Genomic DNA, 20,016 nt, shown 5'->3' with positions numbered 1-20,016 from the left:
TCTCAGATGCTTTAGAAACTAAATGAATAAAAAACATGCAGGTGTTGACGACTGTGCTGTTTCTTACATATATCAATGACAATGGTCCACTGTATCTCACAGGGTTGATGCCGAAGGTGTATTTGAGCTGGGACACGATGACGTGGACGGCAGCTCCTGTGGTGTAGCCTCGGACCAGCGGCTCAGACAGGTAGGTCACAACGAAACCAAACTGGACCAGACCGAGCAGAATCTACGAACATATTGAAAGACACACAGAGCCTCACTGTAACAAGAGGGGAGAACCAACAGGGACCCAGCGGCCATGCTGCCATAGCTTCAAGATTTACTCATGTGTCTGAAATGACCATTTATGGAATTACAAACTGATTTCCTCATAGAGAATAGCCACTGTGTAACTTTACAGCTGCAAAAGGAACAAGTTGTTCACAAATACACATGCCTCAGCCATCACAACTAATCAATCACAAGTTGACCTTTCAGCCTGGACCGTGGAGGGGTCATGCATTACCTAGTGTACAGAGAGTACATCAAAGGCTCATATGGAATCACAATATGAGAAAAGATACTTAGAAGTATTTATTTAAAGTCATTTATTTATAGTTTAGTCTTTCATAGTCTTAATAGTTCATAATTTATGTTGTCCATATGTTATATGTTGTCCTTTTAAAAAAAAAAAAATTAAACTGCTTTTTGCACTTTATTATTATTAGTATTGCACAACTCACTATATGTTGGACAGAAGAGAAACATACTTTCGATCTTCTGTAAGTTTGCACTGCACATTGCACAAAATTGATAATAAAAATGACTTTGACTTTATCAAAGTTTTTTCAAATTTATTCATTGATGTATTTCTTGCTAGCAGCATGTGCCTCTTCATCTGTCCAAGAAACATCAATATCCAATGGGAGGATTACTCAAAAATGTTTGACTTTTCAGTAACTCCTATTTACCTGAAATAATCCGGACAAGAAGCTGACGGCTGCAGCCACTTTCACCCTCTCTGCGTCCCGGGAGATGACGTCGACTATACTGGAGTTGGTCACGTTGTCCCATATCATAAAGTTGGAGTCTGGGGCTAATCGCTCCGTCACCCCTCCTAACATCACACTCAACACCGCGAATGTTCCTAAACAAGGAAGACAGAGACATCAACAAGTAGGTTTTTTTCTCTCCGTATTTTCTGGTTCCAGAAGTAAACTGAAAGGTACAAACTTTGGGGAGAAAGATAATGTTTTCCAAGGTACATTTCAACAAAGACACATCCCATAACGAAGCTGGAAAATGTTGTTACATGCGGAGGGAATGTTGGAGGTAATGTTGAGATGTTGACTGATGACTGTTGTGTTCACAAATTCAAGGCCAAAGTGTTTTGAATTTGCTGCCACTTTAATCCAGGAATATTGAAGTATTTTGACAAGTCTGCCCAGCAAAACTTACAATAAGACAGGATTTCTCAGGGCAAATGTTGAAATAATATAACCTATTGGGCATGGCATGTACGGATATATGATAGTTTTTGGGACTACAGAATGGGAAAAACATTTTCAGAACCAGTTCATATTGTTGGTCGATTCACAATCTGATGAAAGTCGTCTTTAATGAGATTGATCAATCAAATATGATCAGATCACACTAACTCAGAGCAGATTAACCAAGTTGTTCTGTATATTTCATGAACATTACAAATTATAGCTAAATACTTTTCAGTTGCTTTAAAAACAAACAATTAATCAAGAGACAGGTTTTAGCTAAAAAAAAATATCATGTGTCTTTGATTAAAACCTGAACCTGGTCGATTGGAGACAGAGAAAGAAATGATCTTTCAGTCTGTTAGTAATCTTCTTTTTCATACTAGCAACACAACTTCAAGTTGGATTAATCCCACCTTGTCAAACATTACTGGACTGCACATGCAGCAAGTGTTGAAGTACAAACCGATTGATATGTGCTTGGAAGTGCCAAAGATGAAGTAGATGAGGACTGGATAGAAGGAGGAGTAGAGTCCAAAGACTGGCGGCACAGAGGCTAGCAGGGCATAGGCCATACCTGTGGTGATAGCAGAGGTTATGCTTTCCAACAATACAGCGGAAAACAGCTAATAACAAGGAAGATATTAAGTACTGGGAGATGCAAAACCTGCAGATTACCATTTAAAATAAACCAATTTTAACAGCATCTCTTTCCGAATATCATCCACATATAAATAATAATTAAACATTGTAAACATATTTTAAATATTTTAACATTTTAAAAATAATCAATGCAATGTCTCCTTTATTTAAACCACAATCCAAATCATATCCATCACATGAACTGCTCTTTGGGTTTAGTGAGCATGGAGAACAGGGATGGCGGGTGTAAGTTCAATGGGAAAGAGACAGCAAACTAGTTTGTATGGATTTAAAAGCTCTAATAGTGGTTGGTCAAAATGGCCTTGATATTGGCGTAGGAAAAACAATCACCGAGCATTCATGTAAATGTTAATGTATACCAGATCTGACGGCCTGTCGGCACAGCCTACACTGCATTGATCTTCCTCACCCTGTGGGAGCTGCATGATCCCCACGCTGATCCCAGCAATCAGGTCACCCAGGGCGTTCTCTCTGATGGAGTAACGAGGCAGCCATGACGCAACAGGAACGCTACCCAGCAGGCAACTCTTCAACCTGGGACTAGAACACCTGAGGTTGTGGGACCGAGGGAGACACACAGAGAAAAAGATTTGGATAGACACGATTGATTTTTGTATATATATATTTTTTTACAAGTTTCAGACATATTACCTGTTTGTGACGCTCTGTTTCATCTCTGCATATTTCAACATTTGTTGACTTTATAAAGGAACTTTTGCCAAAGGGTTTGACTCTGCACTGCTTTTCCATCAAGATAATATGTAGATAAAGCAGGAGTTATTGCACGCTGCTGAGTGTCATACGTACTGAGCAGAAATAGTTCTTTTGATTGGTTCGACCTCAGTAATTTTTATACTTTATTGAATAATTCTGGTGCGCGATGATTCATCAATTCTGAGCGTAACTGCGATATGCTTTGTGCCTGACTATACAAGACAGGAAATGTCTGATTATGTAGAGAGAAATGAGTTGAGATGCACTAAAGATAAGATGTAGGGAACTTTACCTCATTGACTTTTTGAGCTTCTCACACAGAGATGGCTTTGAGTCAGACTTTTTTGCCAACTCATCCACTGTTTCTTCGTCCAGGATCTCTCTGTGCACGCTCCGTCTCCTCTCCGCCATGGCTTCAACTACTGCAACAGAAACAAAAAGAAAAACTTCTTTTTTTACAAATGTATTTTGGCAGAATATCTATTCCCTTTATTACTCAAAAAGTATGGCCCAAAGGCTATCTGTTAGTCGGTGTTTCCACTTTTACTTCAAACAGTATTACTACATCCATATGATCTTATTCTATTTATTGTTTTGGCACATAAAAACAGCTGTAAAGCAATAAGAATTAGTTAGTTTTGTGTTCATTCATGTCCTAATCACAACACCCCTGGTATTAAACTGTTTGAAACTTTTAATAATAATTACCTTGTGGTCCAGCCGTAATAGAAAGAAATATTTTATTATATTGAAGAGATCTCAATTACAAAAAGCCCAGAACCTTCTGAAGCCCTGAGATGAACCTTTCAAGTTGAGTGCAGGTTTACAGAGGAGTGAGTCTTCTAAGCTGATGTCTTTTCTTTGTTTTTCCAGTTCAGATTACATAGATCACAGTCCGAGTCTATTTCTGGTCACGGTTGTAATAAAAATCTCCCACCTACATTTAAAAAAAAGTTCCTTCAATCATAAGATGGCACATCCCTCTTCATGAAGAATGAATCCGCTGTGCACAGTGGTCCCCGGGCTTCAAATTAAATCTGTTGTAGAGTTTTCCAAGTGGTACCAAACAACGAGTCGTGATTGCTTTTTGTTGCAACCAACGGATGAACATAAGGTTTTGCTTATGAAATCCACGACGGAAAGGATTCTCTGACAAAATAGGTTAGCAGAAAACACCCTTGCGAATAGATAGTTTACTCCTTCCTCTCTGTTTCCTCTCTCCTTTGGTTGTCTGAGGGTGAGACCGCCTTCATGTTGTGACTCCACTGCTGTGCCTTGAGACCTTGAAGGAAAACATAGAAATGTGATATTGTTGCGTCGAGGGAGAGGGCAAAGTTCTAACGGGCAGTTAAACAGTCGAGGTGGGAACAGAAGTGGGAGAAATTAGAGATGAGCCCGCATCTTTGAACAGTGGGGAAACTGTTTTATTGCATTGTGTCAACCTCCTTTTGTCCTCCTTTTGACACTTCTTTAAAACGTTTAGATATACTAAACGTGAGTTGACCTGACAAAATGCTATAAATACAGGACAATAAATAAATGAGAGGTTAGATGAATATAGAGAGAAATGTAGAAGATACCACCGGACTCACTTTAAATTAGACCGTCTTCGACATGTCTTGTCTGTGTGTTTTATGTCTTGTCTGTGTGTTTTGTGTCTTTACTGCGTGTTTTATGTCTTATCTGAGTGTGATTAGATTAGTCAGCCATTCCAGCCCGGTCAGGGTTGTGCTTGTTAAATTACAATCACACCAACGCAGAGTGAATGAGAGGGCCCGCTTAATCATTGAACAAACAGATCCCGGTTATAAATGTAATACAAATTTTTTTTTCAATAAAAAACATCAATGAATAACAAATTAAGATTTAGTATAGAAAAGGCTCAACTCTGAGTTCTAGGTGTATTGCCCAACAGGATAATAAAATATATAATGTTTGACCAAATTGGTTTATTTTTCAGGTCTTAAAAGTCTTTGTTTATGTTGAACTCCTTATTGCCTTTAAGGTTATTTCTTTCGAGTTTAAATGAGTCTTGAGTTAGTCAAAGTTGAGCCTCTTTAAGATATCTGTTTTATTTATTTGAGAACTCAGAGAATAGGGCGGCAAATCAAATTTGAGGATGTACACTGGCCCCAAGGCCGACCATCAAGCCAGAAAATCTGGTGGGCAAAGTACATTTTTGGAGGCTAAAAGGTAAACTTAGCTATTTCATTTTAGCTGGCAATAAGTACTGCTGTTTTCGCAGAATGCTGAACTATAAGGAGCATATGAATCATGATTGGCACTGCAACATTGCATTGTTGAAAGTTCACATTGTGTTTTGTATTTTTTAATTAGCCTTTATTTGAACAGGTAATCTCAAATAGTCTCTTTCTCAGGAGAGACCTGATAAAACTTGGTTGCCATCCACCTGCAGGGGGTATTCACTGACCACGAGCCATGGTTAATTTAAACCCTGAAAATGTAATTCTCTTGAATAACTCTTTGGTTGAGTTTCCTTTAATTTGGTTCCTATACCATGTCCTCGTGAGATGTCAGTGTGAGACATGAGGCCACAAGCTGCGGCCCAGATGGCAAAGGAAGCAGCTCCATATTGTCAACAGATAGAAAGCTCCCTAAAAAACAAATGTGCAGGACAGTTAGTCATTGTTTATTTCCTTCCAGCTACAATTTTTTAGCACACATCCATTAGCTTGAAACACGTCACTTATGGCAATCCTCAAACCTGAAGTTAATGTTAAATGAGTTTCCGTCTGACACAGAAGACATGCGCGCGCACACACACGCGCACACTCGCATGCTTTTCAGCAGTCCACTAGATTTGTGAGTTGGGTTAAGTATTTGTCTGAAGACTTGAAATCGCAAGGCAGCAGAGTGGCGCAGCGGAAGCGTGCTGGGCCCATAACCCAGAGGTCGATGGATCGAAACCATCCTCTGCTAACTGTTTTTTTTTTTTTTTTTAACTGACAGTAACATGATGTTTCCTGCAAATGGAAAAACAACTATACACTTCGGATTTCTTTAGATATCTTGCTTAATTTAAGAGGGTCGAGCGCCACACTTAGTCTGAACGTGTAATTCCGGCAATTATGGATTATAACAATTACAAAAGACTACGAAAATGATAAAGTGGGGAGGCTGCGTGTTTTTCTTGTTGCTCAGTGAACGGTTCACAACTATCTGTACAAGAAAATGTTTTTATGACCGACGTCAAGAGTAACTTAACGTCTTGATTTAGCTGACATAACAGATGGACGTGTCTAGGTTCACATCTCCAATACTTCCTGTTCAACCTGATCGCCCAATCTAAAGGACGTTTCTTATTTCACAGAAACGTCACATTCAACGTGTTTTTATTCCTTTATTTTTGCTGGTATACAGGTTTATCATGTTTTAAAATAGTTATTAAAGGTGAAATGATCACTTGTTTTTCAGCATACTCCTACACCTGACTACCTGCATTGCCTGAGAATTACTGGTACTTTGTAAAAGTAAAAAGAGCCAAAACAAAAAGCCTTAAACATAGTTTATAGATATTTGTCTACAAAGCTCCCTCGCACCCATGCTGTCTGCATATTGAAAACTACATTTGTTATGAAATTAATATAATTATTTTTCATATAGAGGGAGGGGCGGCACCTATTTTCATTCACATGTCTGTCTTTGTCACCTGCAGTAAACCAACAATGTCTATGTCACCTAATCCTAAGGACACAGAGTTCACACAAAACAGAACCAACGAAGACTATGACTAGAGAACAAAGTCAACTCCCATCTTTGGTATGTAACCACAGGAGTGTGGATTTATTTGTGTTATTGTGTAACTGGCTGTCATTCTAGAGGCTGAGCAAGACATACAATGTTTCAGTTGCTATTATATCTCTACGAAATGATTGCACAATGCAGATTCAACGGTAGTAATGAAGCGACCGATTCATTAATTCATGATTTCTCTTGTAATGTCTGGTGCTGTTTGGTGGGCCAGTTTGATCGTCCGGGGGCCCTGGTATTGTGCATGTTAAATAGGATACTAAACAAATGAGACCATAGTTAATTATATCAATTACAGACGTGTTTATCCTGCTACGACAAAATGGCTGCTATGAAAAGGGCCTTTTGGCAGCAAGGGTATGAGTATAAGTACAGTATGAGTCACAGGGTGGTGAATTCAAACCATGGTCTGCTAAAGATGTTTTACTGGAAGTTGGGAAATTCTTATCAGATCTGAAATACTTCATGACGCAGAGGTAAAAAATGACACAAATTGTGGAGCAATTATATTTATTGCATGGGAATGTGTGAGAAGTGTATGCGTATACACAAGAGGAAAGGCGTTGATGTCTTTCTTTCAAAACAAAAAGAGGCTGTAATTGTTCTGTCGGCCATCTTAAAGCCTTGACTAACCCCCATCAGGTTGATACTAAAAAGACTTGACTGTCCCGTAAAAGCAGCAGTCATGTAAGTTCAACATTCACTTGCATCTGGGATGATTTCCTGAGAGGAGACAAGGAAACAATTAATGCAATTAATATTTATTGAAACGCTATTGCACCCTTTATATCAAGAGAGATGTAAAAGCATTGAGGGAGTACAACACAGATGTTGCACTCCAATAACAGTTTAAAAGTTAAATCAACATCCATGTAACAGAAGCACAGTGGGTGATGACCTGTTAGCCATCACCCACAATGCTGCTTTCATCGAACTTAAGTGTTAAACCTTGAGTCGCAAACACACCCTGACTAAAGAGACATCCTTTGAAACTCAAACAAATTGTTGAAGTCTCCAGATGAACTTGAAAGCGAGACCGCATGTACCTCCAGAAGCCTCGGCAGGGTGCTGAGGCAGCGCAGGACGGCGTGATGGACCGACGGGAAGAGACGGAAGGTGGACAGGCTGTCTGTTTTACAGCCCCGAATCTGGAGCTGAGATGAAACTCTCTCTGTTGACATACAGGGGGTATCAAGATCACACAGTTAATGCTTTGATTTAAAGTTTTGAGTATTTATTTCCTGCACAACGCAGAGACCGACTTGGTACATTCGACTTGTCGGATTGCATGCGTTCGGTGTAACATTCAAGCAGAGTTACAGTATAAGCGTACAACGGTAGACATAGTGTGAGCGTGTGTGAATATGTTTGTGTTTGTGTGTGTGCGTGTGTATGCGTGTAGGTGTATCTGTGTGAGTTAGTGAATGAATAAATATGTGAGAGAGAAATAGTCACGCTATCGGAGATTCATATATGAGTATGAAACATGAAGCTGACCTGGGCACGCTGCTAGAAACATGCCGACCCCTTGGACTTCCAAGTCGCCTGCAACCTAGTGAATAACACACGCACACACACACACACACACACACACACACACACGCACACACACACACACACACACACACACATGCACACATGCACACAAACACAAAATAGTATGAATTTACTTCTTTTATTATTAAGGTCAAAGAGGACGACGAGATAATAAAGTTTATCAGTACGAGTCATAAATTAAAGTTGTGTGTGTGTGTGTGTGTGTGTGTGTGTGTGTGTGTGTGTGTGTGTGTGTGTGTGTGTGCGTGTGTATGTGTGGGTGGGTGGTTGTGGGTGTGTGCAACCAAGAGAACGTGTCTCACACTTTCATTATCTAACGGGCAATTACCGGACATCTAGTCTGGCCTTAAATATTACATATGAATATCTTTGATCAGCAGAAAAGGAGTCAGTGTGGAATCGGCCAACCACCGCGGCCGGTCTAATGGCTACAGGGAAAAGTGCAGACCGGGCAGGTTTAGACCTGGCAGAGGAAAACCGATATCCACTCAAACCAACCGAAGCTGATTCTCCCATCAAACTGCAAAATGTATTCAAGGCTAAAAAATGACATCTAGTGTGCTTCTTTGTTTTGTTATTCAAGCTCTATACTGTATACATAAAGGCATACTATATTCAACAGTACCGAACAATAAGTACAATTAGAACTTCTGCATCTGCACATGTACTTCATCTTACTAACTATCACATACAACTTTCTCGTTTACATCTGCATTACTGTTTCTTTTGTGTAAAATAATACATTATCACTAGTATTTGTTGCAGTACTGTTGCAGTAAACATGCAGTACTTTATGCTTTATACTTTAGCATGTATCCACATGGAAAAATACAGAAAAAGTGTTACTTATTATTGTTTACTATTATTTATATATTTTTCACTCGTAGAAAGGGCTTGTATCCTTTCTAGGTCCTTTCTAGGAAAGATTCCAGGTAAAGATGCCGTAGTATCGCCCACACTGTTTGATTAAAAGACGATCAGTTGAGGGCATAAACACCACGCTGAAGATTGCCAAGCGTTAAATTAAAGAATGACAATAATAATGAATTCAGCGGTTTTGGCATTTTGCGCAAATGAAACTGAAAGTCAGTTGAAAGATTTCACTCCAGTTCTCTTTTCTCACCTTGCAAAGTGCCGACATGGCCACTGAGTCCATGAAGGTGACTGAGCTGAGATCCAGAACCAAGCAATGCATGTGTCTCCCTGTCCGGCCTAATGAGGAGGAAGAAGAAAAAGAAGAAGAAGAAGAAGGGGTTTGGACTCCAGCTGGGTTCTCCTTCTGACCACGACTCACTGTCTGGATGTGGTGAGGAAAAGTTACACATGGAAGGTTAGTCAGAAACACACAGCAGCACATTTCCTACAGCGTAGGTGCTGGCATTGAACATATTGTTTATGTTGATTGACTTCATGTGGAAGGAAGGCCCCCGACACGTGGAGAAGACGGACCGTGGTACTGATGCTCGTTTAAGGTTCACTCATTCCGCTAAATACAACTACAACGCCAGACGTCAATCTTGAACTCTGTCGCTTCGTGTGTGTCTTCGGTGTGTGTCGTTGGCGCACGCGCAGAGAGAGGACCAGGATCAGATCTGTGACCATGGGTCTAAGCTATGTGTGTGTGTGTGTGTGTGTGTGTTTATATGTGCGTGTGTGTGTTGGCACCTGTCTGATTTGTGTGAAGACCAGTTCCGAGTTGGCAAAATAAATAGGACTGGAATAGGAGAGTATGGTCACCCCAGGAACCGGCTTTGCCTGTTAGAAAAACACACACACACACACACACGCAAATGCACAAAAACAAAAAACATACATGAAGTATCTGCATTACAACGTTGTGCAGAAGCTCCATCTTCTAACTTGGAGCAATAGTGACACCCTGGACAGAACAGCAGTCTGGTGCTTTTCCAGGACTGGATGTTAATTAGTGTCAACATATTTGGCAAAAAAAACAAAACAAAACAATGAACCAGTTTGATTATCTACGTCAACTTGTCTGGCTCTAAAGTGTGAGATCAAACACAGAATGAATTCATGAGGGGGGGACTTCAACAAAGAAAGCCACTGCGCACACCATCACTAATGCGTGACAGCTACTTGACAAAGTACACAGAGGGAAGTGGTGCGGCAGCCAGCAGTGTAACAGATTGAGGGGAGAATCAAGCGGCGGGAACAGAGAGCGAGAAGTTGACAGGAATTCGCTGACGTGCTCGCAGCACAAACAGATTGCCTTTGGAGACACTTTGGTGTTTTGATGTGTGACAGATGGTGGTTTTCAGCCCGGGATGTATTTTTAGTGAGTTTTGGCTGCGTGACAGTTATGCCGTCCGGAGCGGTTCGTTAAGTTGATAAAAGACTGACCTTCACTGAGGAATTTTGGTGTGTTATGTGTTTACACGTTGGAAAACACTACCGTTGAATCAGCCTGCTCCACTCAAATCATTTGCAAACCTAATTTTAACTTGAACTTTAGGTTCAACTTTCCATTTATTCAGATCGACGTTGATCTACATCTTGCACATTAGTGTCCATCAAACGCTCACTGTGTTGATGTGCATTTGCATGGCACATGCTGTGATCCATTTAATATTTCAAATGGATCACAGCATGTGCAACGCAAATTGTGTTGTAGCGAGACAGACTGTGGAGAATTCATTATGGACTGTGTTTCCCACTGATGGCAATTTAGATATGCTAGTCCACAGCCTGCAATCAGCTAAGATCATCGAGGGTCATGATGTAAGGTTAGTGTGATTCATCTTCCCATCTGGAAAGCACCACGAGTCAGGCCTTGGCAAGCTGAGGCTGTATAATGACCTGCTGCCCAATAATGGATGAATACATTATGAAATTCACATAGTGAAACATCATGTTGTTGTTAATTCAGACACATCTGCAGGTATTGGTCTTTTTTTAAACTTTCCTTTAGCTTTTTTGTTGCATTACGTTACTTTAGTGTGAAAAGTGGATGCCTCTAATCGACAATAACTTATGTTATAAAAAAGAAAAAGAAAAGGCACCAGCTGGTACTATGACATAAGGTATGGGACACGTTTGGTCAAAGGTTTCTGTGACTGTGCTGCAGAGAAAAGATGGGGTTAGAAAACAGAAGAGTGTGATAGCAGGTTACAATAGAGCAACAACAAACTGCTTTTGTCTAAAGGATTTGTATTAAAGGCCGTCTGGATTCAAGTAAAGTATTGGATGTTTGGGATTTGTGACAACTCATTATGACTACAAAAGTTGGAAAAAGCTACAACGTAATCAAAGTACTACAAAGAAATATTGAAAACGCTGAAATAGACTTCTTTGCTTTCTTGTTGGGCGGTGAGGATCAATGATACAACTCTATCAGTGCAGTAAATATAAGTACAGTGGAGAGCATTAAGCTGCAGTTCCTCTCATGACCTCTAGGCTCTGGCTTCAAGGTCAGTACAAATGATACCAAGTCAAAGTGTTGTTTAGTTTAGTTTCCTGTTACTGTGGGGTTTAACTTCACTAAGTTTACCTTGAACAACACCAAACTTTAACCAAACAGTTTTTTCAAGCAAGTTTTTTGAACGCTTATTCTCATGAGACCTGTGAGACAGATTGAGCTTACCTCGGTGTAGAGTCTCACATCTCTGTAACAGTCTGTACCGAGAATATGACCCAAAACAACAGTGGAGGAGCTGGAAGATGAGGACAAGATGAAAGTAATAGACAGGGGAATATTAATGAGAGAGCACAAGTGAGACAAGTGAGAGGAGGGAAAGAAATGCAACACTTGAAGATTAAATATATATATATATATATATATATATATATATATATATATATATATATATATATATATATATATATATATATATATACACACACACACACACACACACACACACACACACACACACACACACACACACACACACACACTCACACACGCTATTCTCATTCTTTATGCCTTCACTTCTATTTTACATCTGTAAAATTGTGTGGCTATCCGACAAACACAACAAAGCAAAATGCCTCTGGGGTTGTTCCCTCCACAGCAGGTGTCTCCTGGGAGCACATGTTGCCACGATAACACCATCACCGCCGCCACGGCTGGTGAAAACACTTGTTCTCCCTGATAATCTCTTAGTAAATGTACAGTACCATCATGATCAAGCAGTAACATTTGACTGATGTAAAATGCCCCATGCAGCGCCTGTAAAATTATATGAACTGACTGTTGCGTCCTGTAGACGAGCGTGAGTAGAGAGAAGATGACCGCCGCAGCCAGACCCAGGTCCAGGTTAAAGACCAGCGTGGAAAGCAGCGAGACAACCCACACCAGCTGAAGGAGAGGAGGGAGGGGGAGAGGACCAGCATCAGATCCGTGACCATGGGTCTAAGCTGTGAGCTCGACAAATGTGTATGTGTGTGTGCTTGTGTGTGTGTAGCCCACCAGGTCCAATCTGTCAGACTTCCAGAGCACACACACATCTTTGAACTGAGCCATTAACCGTTGCAGGTTCACCACGATGATCACTGCCAACACCGCCTGGAACACAGCAAGGCGTTACTGAACGAAGACGAGTGAATCACACCGACAGTGAGTCTCATCCAGATGGAGCATGACTTGACATTTCTTAAAACATCTTCCCTTTTAACAGATATTCTCTGTTATTACATCATCATTCTGTGCTGGTTTATGGTAAGCCGAGAGAGCTGTCAGCACAGACTTCTGGTCTCTCTTGCCCAACAACATACATGATGAACATAAATAACGTTTGTTATCTGGTATGAGTTTTACCTTTGGCAGCTGTTCAAAGAGAGGGCCGATCTTCAACAGGATGGTTAGGATCAACAGAGCAGAAATCAATCCGGCCATCTAACACATGAGATAAAAACACAAGAGAAGGCCAGTAAAGTAAAGGAAAGCAGTCAATGTACACATTTAGGTAAGAAACTCTATTAAAAAAGATGAGCTAATGTTGCTTCCCTGCAGTCTTTGACACAGAGCAAAGACAGAGGTGTTTTTTTATGTCTTTTGTAATAGATTACAATACCTGTGACTTGACACCGATGCTTTCCTGGACCATACTGCGAGAGACGGAGCAGCTGACAGCGAAGCACTGGAACATTCCTCCGATGGTGTTGCACAGACCCAGAGCCAGCAGGTCCTGAGCCGAGACACACAGCAGCAACTTGAACATGTTTCACCTCCAGGCAGCAGCCCAGCTCAGGGATACTGGTGGAGGATTTGAAGGGGAACTAGTTGTCCTACTGGACATGTCCTCAAAGACCTCAAATAACATCCCGGGGTAACTAACAGATTCCACCGTGGAACTTCCCCAGTTGATAACTTAGATTTGAGAATTTCTTTTTATATTACAAGTTTTCTTAAATTGTTATATACTTGAACATAGTGCTCACTAGTGCACATTTTTGGTGAATATAGAAAGTCCACATAATATATTTAAATTAAAACAGTTGCAGATGTTGGAAGATTTGTTCTTACTGTTATATAAACTGTTAAATAACCTTAACTTAAAAAAGCTTCTCTCACCTTCTCTACGCATTGTCGTAATCTCATAATTTATATGCACATTATCCCTTTTTTTGTTGTTACAATTTTCTAACATGCAGACCCGATAACAACCTGACTCGCTCTGTGTGGCTGATGAATGTACCTGACTGCTGTCCACGTGGTAGCCATGTTTGTGGGCAAACACTGAGCCCATGGCTGAGAGGAAACTGAAGCCGACCAGAGCCACTGACAGAGCTGGAATGAACAGCTCTCTGGCCTGAGAGAGAGAGGGAAGGACCGGGGCAGACATGCTGGAGGAGGAAAAGGAGGAGGAGGAGGAGAAGAAGAAGAAGAAGAAGAAGAAGAAGAAGAAATGGCATCAATTGAAAGACTCCTTAAGGAAATTAAACGAAATATACTGTGATATAAAGAATTAGAACCATTAGTTAAAGGTGAGTGACGGCTTGAATTATCTTTTCTTCTCTTAAAGCTCTCAAGGTTAACATAATTATGCTAACTGGCATATTGTGTGTGATGGGAAGAGAATTGTGAAGGACAGAAGGTTAAAGGGGAGGTCAAAGTGTCAGAAGGATGAAGGAAAATGAGACATTGAGCTGTGAACTGTGTGGTGGAGGCAAATGACCAAACAAACAAATACATTGGTTTGACAATATACATACAGAATATTAGTAAAGACAGAATGTGCAAGAAAAAGTCAAACAAAACTTGTATCAACTGTTTTTTTTATCATGTCAACGATCAATGATTTGTTGAATTAAATTATTCCATTAAAAGTCTGCCATGACTACATTTACAATGAAACATCTCCGAAAGGTAAGCCTTCAACAAAATAAAAATCAAAACAATGGTCTTGGGAAATATATTTAAAAGATAGCAAATTGAATGAGAAAGAGAAACAGACAAGGACACAGTTCTACTGACCCACTGGGTATGTGTCCCACCACCTGGACCGAGTGCTGCCCAACCAGATCCATCTGCACCGACAGGATGGTGCCCAGGACAATCTGGGGCAGAGAAACAATGAACGTTTTCATGTCCAGTTTAGAAAAAAACATACAATATTCTAATAATCTAAATGTCAACTCCATCAGTAAGTATTTTGTAATCAATGCACATGGAAGTACACAAACACACACATTTTAGTAATCAGATACTGTTCGTCTACTGACGCAGGAAGCCTTTCAGATGGAGATAGTCTCTCTCATGAGGCAGCCTCTCTCTGTCCAAGTCCAAGCGATGGATGCCAGGACAGCTGGACTGGTATTGGTACGTTTGCACATGTTGGAGAGGACACAACCCCTCACACGGTAGTCCTCCAGATTCTTCTACAAGTGTCTCCTTCTGGGCACCAGAGGAATCTGGACCACCTTATGTCCTCTTTGTTAACCTATTGAAACAATATCTGCCAGAAGGGCAGCGGGCTCTTGACGCCGAGTGGTTTGGTTCTTTTACGTATATGGTCTTGTCTGCAAAGTCATCTTTTTAGAAGGTTCTCAAAGTTAAAAATTGAGATTTGGTTTAGTAATGCCGCAGGACGTTCATCATCCAAAGCAAGGGAACCATCAAGCAAAGCATTGACCACCCATCCAAACAGTGTGAAGAGGACATTTCCTATTAAATCATTTCACACAGCTTGCATAAGTTTGGAGTATTCTCTCTGGAAAGAGGTTCCACATCAGCATTAATCTCATTTGCCTGGATTGAAGCCATTTGTCCCTTAAAAGACTCAAATTCAACACAACTCAACAGTTCATGACGTGAACCCTCAGGGGAAAGCTTTTACGTTTGTTTACTGTACCTCAACATACCATTAAACATCTCACTGTGGCATCCAAGTTTGAACAAATCTGTAGAAAGGAGGACAAAATAACCTGCTTTTTCCCGAGGTACGTTTTGCACTCTAAAATGCTGTCCCAAAATAAATAATAATAAACTATCTTGCTAAGGTATACATTGAATATTGTATTGATTGATCTATGTTGTTTTAAAGTGTATGGTTTAAACTCTAACCATCAGGTTACTATTCAAAAACACAAGTAACAAGTAAAAGTTATGGAATTTCAAGACGTAAAGAGCAAAAGTTATTTGAACTTCTTTTAAATAACATGCCACAAGTTTATGTTATATGTATAAAGGGGTACAGTAATCTACACTGAATCACTCACTTACCTGTAAGCTTCCGTATCTTATACACATGTCTGAAATATTAAATAAATCAAAACACCATCAGAAGACAGAATGATGATTAATCGTAAGCCAGGTGCAAATATTTATCGTAATTCGCAGATTTGGTGATGTGAACTAATTTTTATATAACTGTGAGTCATTCATCAGTTCATCACTGTGGCATCCGTCCATCTGGGCGCGTCTTATATGCATGAGTCTACTGAGTGTGTGTGTGTGTGTGTGTGTGTGTGTGTGTGTGTGTGTGTGTGTGTGTGTGTGTGTGTCCCTCACCAGTATGAGTTCCCATGGTATGGCGACAGGCAGCTTGTCCTTAAAGCGCTCATTCAGCATTTTGCCTCCAACAAGTGTCACCATGGAAACCATGGAGACTGACAGCGCTCCTGGCACGGCACCGGTCAGTCCGTGCAGAACATCCTTCAATGTCTGGAGGAGAGCACACACGTTCAAACATTTTGTTTCAAAACTAAAACCCTTAAAAAACAGCAACAGAGCACCTGTGCGATTGTTTTACGTGTAAACTGCTCCGGTGCAGACTGGAAGCTTTAAACCAGTGAAGCTGGAAGAAAACCGTCACCCACAAATAGCTGATAAGCAACCAAATCCATCTTGAAAAACTGCCTGTGTCGAGGAGACAAGGTGCACCCTCGGAAGAGTTTGATGCCAACCTTGTTGCCCCCTGTAGTGCCAAGAATAAATACAAAGCTATCGCTGAGTCACAGCAGCAGACCCCAGAGCTGTCAGGAAGGCACTTTCATTGCCAAGAAAACACTGTGCCAAGAAAATTCATTAAATAATCATTTTAGAAAAGGGTGAGGAGACACAGTTAGGGTCTGCAGTACTGGGCCAGGATATGACCTCCAGTCTCATAAAACAACCACAAGTCATTATTATAGTGAGCTTCTGGCCTGCAGCGTGCATGCAGCTTGTAACTTTGACCCTCCTGGTAAAAATCCAACAACATCTGAGGCTAACACTCCAGTTCATGCTCCTTCCTCCATCCATTCAATAATTCTTTTGCTTATTTGGGGCCGGCAGCAGGCTTAACAGGGTATTCCAGACAGCCCTCGCTTCTGCAACGTTTTCCCAGCTATTCTTGGGGAACAGTGGACCAGCTCTTTACCCTGAAGCTGTGCCCATCAACTCGGCACAAAGTCAAACTTCATTACTTTCCATTAAGCTAATATAATGACTAAATTCCTCAAGACCATATTGTAGCCAGTGAATTAAACCCAAATGAGAAACTACAGCAAGACCAGTTTAAAAAAAAGGACTTTAGAGGTCAGGGATCAGCCACATAACATTACTACAGGACCACATGTGGCCTAGAAGTTTAAGCTTGCCGTGTTTCAACTGACCCAAGCTGAAGACAGCAGTCCAGGGTGTCTCTGTGCAGGGATTCCAGTCATCAGTGGCAGCTGCAGGACCATCACATGCAGAGCTGCTGCGGTGGTGTAGCCTCTGAGTACAGAGTCAGACAGCCAGCGACCCATACCACCTCCACGCAGCAGGTACATTAGGAGCTGAGGGGGAACTCACACACACAAACACACACACACACAAACACACACAAACACAATGCTTAGTTACGCTATTAAGCTCCAGCTCCAGAAAATATATTGATCGATTTGAAGTGCAAAAGACCAACTCTTTGCCCACCTGCACAGAGAGGATTTAAATTCACAGCAGTGTGGGAACCCAGTGTGGACTGACAAACATCATATATATATATATATATATATATATATATATATATATATATATATATATATATATATATATATATATATATATATATATATATATATATATATATATATATATATATATATTGTCTTCTGCTTCTTGCAGTTTTAAAGCTTTGGTGCAGAATGATTATTTTAATACCTCATGTTGACCTGTGATGAAGAAGAGTTTGCATAACTATGAAATGATAAAAAAAATAAACTTGATACTTTAGTGGATGGCTGCAGAGAACATCTCTTTTCTCTTGCTTGTCTCCATAATAGGGCCAGAGGTCAGAGGTGAACATCAGCAAAATGCGCGTGAGCCTGTGCAGTCTGTTTGTCCATGTATTGTCTACTGTGTGTGTGTGTGTGTGTGTGTGTGTGTGTGTGTGTGTGTGTGTGTGTGTGTGTGTGTGTGTGTACCTGTATGAGGCCACAGAGGAAAGTGAGCTGTACAGCCACGTTCACTTTGGCCGCTTCCACATCTATCTGACTCTCTTCACCACCATCGCTGAGCAGCTCCACGTTGGCTGTCACAGACCCAATCATGATGGCCAGGATGGCAAAAGTACCTGTCACACATGAAGAGACACACAAATGGTACACAAAATCACTCAACTCCGTTAAGTGTTGGGCTTAAGAGTATTTTAACGGCTCAAACTGTGAGTACCATATTATATTTTATTGATCAAGCAGCTACAATAAAAGGAAAAATGGGTCAGATTACTGTAGAACTAATTTACTATTAAGTTTGTTAAAAGTATTTTGAGCACCAGGCATTTTCTAGATGTGGATGCCCATCCAGAAAAATAAAGGTTGACAGTCACCGATGGACAGGTGTTTGGAGGTGCCGAAGATGAAGTAAATGATCAGAGGGTAGAGAGAGCTGTAGAGACCAAACGCCGGAGGAACTCCTACCAACATGGCGTTGGCCATACCTGGGGAAGAAGAAGAAAGAAAACTTTCTTGTCGGAGAGGTTTTAAAGAGGTCTTACTCATGAAATATTATTTTCCTATTAATTAAGGCACCGAGACACCGACAAATAAAGGAAGATGAATAAAAAGTAACCTACAACATGGCAGTAGTTCATTATTTAAATACATGATGTGAACTGAGAGATTTGCAAATTGAAGTATCATCTTTGCAGTTGGAGTAGCTTCCTTCTACCGGCAGGTACAGTTGAAGTTGTTGTGGCAGCTTGTACTTGTTTAAAACCTGTGAAGGCTCCTAGTGTGATTATCATCCTCACCCTGTGGCAGCTGTATGATCCCAACACTGATTCCAGACACCAGGTCCTTGACAGCGTTTTCTCTGATGGAGTAGCGAGGCAGCCATGACAGGACAGGAACAAAACCAAGAAGCAAGCTCTTCAACCTGGGACCGGAACAACTGGAGGAGCACACACACACACACACACACACACACACACACACACACACACACACACACACACACACACACACACACACAAAGCTTCAGCTCAAGGGCCTCAGTCAGACATCTGTTAGCCATAAAATATGTCTGAGGGCCAAACTGACACACAGAAGGGCCAAAAACTAAACCCACCCTTTGACTTACCAACATTGTGCCTTCACCCTCTGCAAAAAAGACAGGGACGACTTTTCTACCCGTTGCCCAAGGATGTCCAGCTGGGCCTCGTCCAGGGCAACAGCAAGATAAGGTTGCCTCGAGGGAGAAAGGCCAATTTGCTCATCGCCGTCCATCTGCAATCAATGTCAAAGATTAACGGCCGTACAGTCAAGTTTCACTTTGCTATTGTCACAATACTGTGTGTGTGTCCTAAATGTGTCTCATGGGGCTTTTCTTTGTGTGTTGAATGTGTGTATGAAGTTACATGACAAAGACACCCGGCAGCAGTAACTATGTAGAATACATACAAAACAAACCACGGCGGTGAGCGAGAGAGAGAGAGAGCAGCTGACCGAATCTGTATCACCACGAAGCCGCACGAGTACAAAGAGTTGACGCAAACACACACACACACACGCACACACACAGCTTCACAAACTCACACGTGAGTCGGGGAAGGTTGAGAACAGCCTTGAACTCTGCACATTACAGAGAGTTACAACCTCTTTTCTACTCCCCTTCACGCCCCATTCAGTACGTCTGAATGCTTCTATTATGACAGTGCAGCTTTCAAAGACTCATGGCCTGACTGTGTGTGTGCGTGTGTGTGTGTGTGTGTGTGTGAAAGAGTGAGTGAGAGAGAAAGAGAGCAAATGAGAAAGGTGCATTTTTAAAGCTATCCTAACTGTGAAAATGTGAAACTATTTGAAAAAATCGACATGGGAGGTCATAAAGAATGACAGGCACATGTAAAAAAGAGAAAGAAAAGCTTTGCCAAACAGAATGAAAAGACAGAGAACAACTGGATGTCCATATTGT

General features: G+C 41.0%; 2 protein-coding genes and 1 non-coding gene across 4 annotated transcripts in view; 1 reads left to right on the top strand and 2 right to left on the bottom strand.

Moving 5' to 3' along the window:
- Positions 1 to 4,100, bottom strand: part of LOC137800159 (solute carrier family 26 member 6) — a 15,990-nt gene extending 11,890 nt beyond the window's left edge. Inside the window, exons 1-6 of one of the 2 annotated variants that reach the window (XM_068597204.1) lie at positions 3,561 to 4,100; positions 3,145 to 3,274; positions 2,548 to 2,687; positions 1,942 to 2,052; positions 957 to 1,132; positions 68 to 232 (exon numbers count right to left, since the gene is read on the bottom strand). In XM_068597204.1, coding sequence (XP_068453305.1) covers positions 68 to 232; positions 957 to 1,132; positions 1,942 to 2,052; positions 2,548 to 2,687; positions 3,145 to 3,263 — 711 coding nt within the window. In that variant the 5' untranslated portion in view covers positions 3,264 to 3,274; positions 3,561 to 4,100. The remainder of the gene's footprint in view (positions 1 to 67; positions 233 to 956; positions 1,133 to 1,941; positions 2,053 to 2,547; positions 2,688 to 3,144; positions 3,275 to 3,560) is intronic. The other variant, XM_068597203.1, reaches the window with a different exon arrangement.
- Positions 4,101 to 5,720: 1,620 nt separating this feature from the next.
- trnam-cau (transfer RNA methionine (anticodon CAU)) lies at positions 5,721 to 5,792 on the top strand. Its single transcript has one exon. It is a non-coding gene; the product is annotated as a tRNA-Met (tRNA).
- A 1,479-nt stretch (positions 5,793 to 7,271) lies between these two features.
- LOC137800160 (solute carrier family 26 member 6) lies at positions 7,272 to 19,291 on the bottom strand. Its single transcript, XM_068597205.1, has 18 exons — positions 19,186 to 19,291; positions 18,857 to 18,996; positions 18,434 to 18,544; positions 18,030 to 18,178; positions 17,238 to 17,402; positions 16,153 to 16,305; positions 14,617 to 14,699; positions 13,838 to 13,985; positions 13,214 to 13,327; positions 12,958 to 13,035; positions 12,610 to 12,705; positions 12,392 to 12,498; positions 11,782 to 11,851; positions 9,846 to 9,935; positions 9,304 to 9,477; positions 8,121 to 8,175; positions 7,670 to 7,794; positions 7,272 to 7,346 (listed from the first exon to the last, which is right to left on the bottom strand). The coding sequence occupies exons 3-18, from the start codon at positions 18,540 to 18,542 to the stop codon at positions 7,317 to 7,319; spliced, it is 1,746 nt and encodes a 581-aa protein (XP_068453306.1). The 5' UTR covers positions 18,543 to 18,544; positions 18,857 to 18,996; positions 19,186 to 19,291; the 3' UTR covers positions 7,272 to 7,316.
- Positions 19,292 to 20,016: the final 725 nt, after the last annotated feature.

Source organism: Clinocottus analis, unplaced genomic scaffold (assembly GCF_023055335.1).
Source record: "Clinocottus analis isolate CAN_PGR_092001 unplaced genomic scaffold, fCliAna1.0.p SCAF_4, whole genome shotgun sequence".
NCBI classification, from domain to species: domain Eukaryota; kingdom Metazoa; phylum Chordata; class Actinopteri; order Perciformes; family Cottidae; genus Clinocottus; species Clinocottus analis.
The sequence above is the reverse complement of the archived record's forward strand: the minus strand, read 5'-3'. Positions and strand labels throughout refer to the sequence as shown.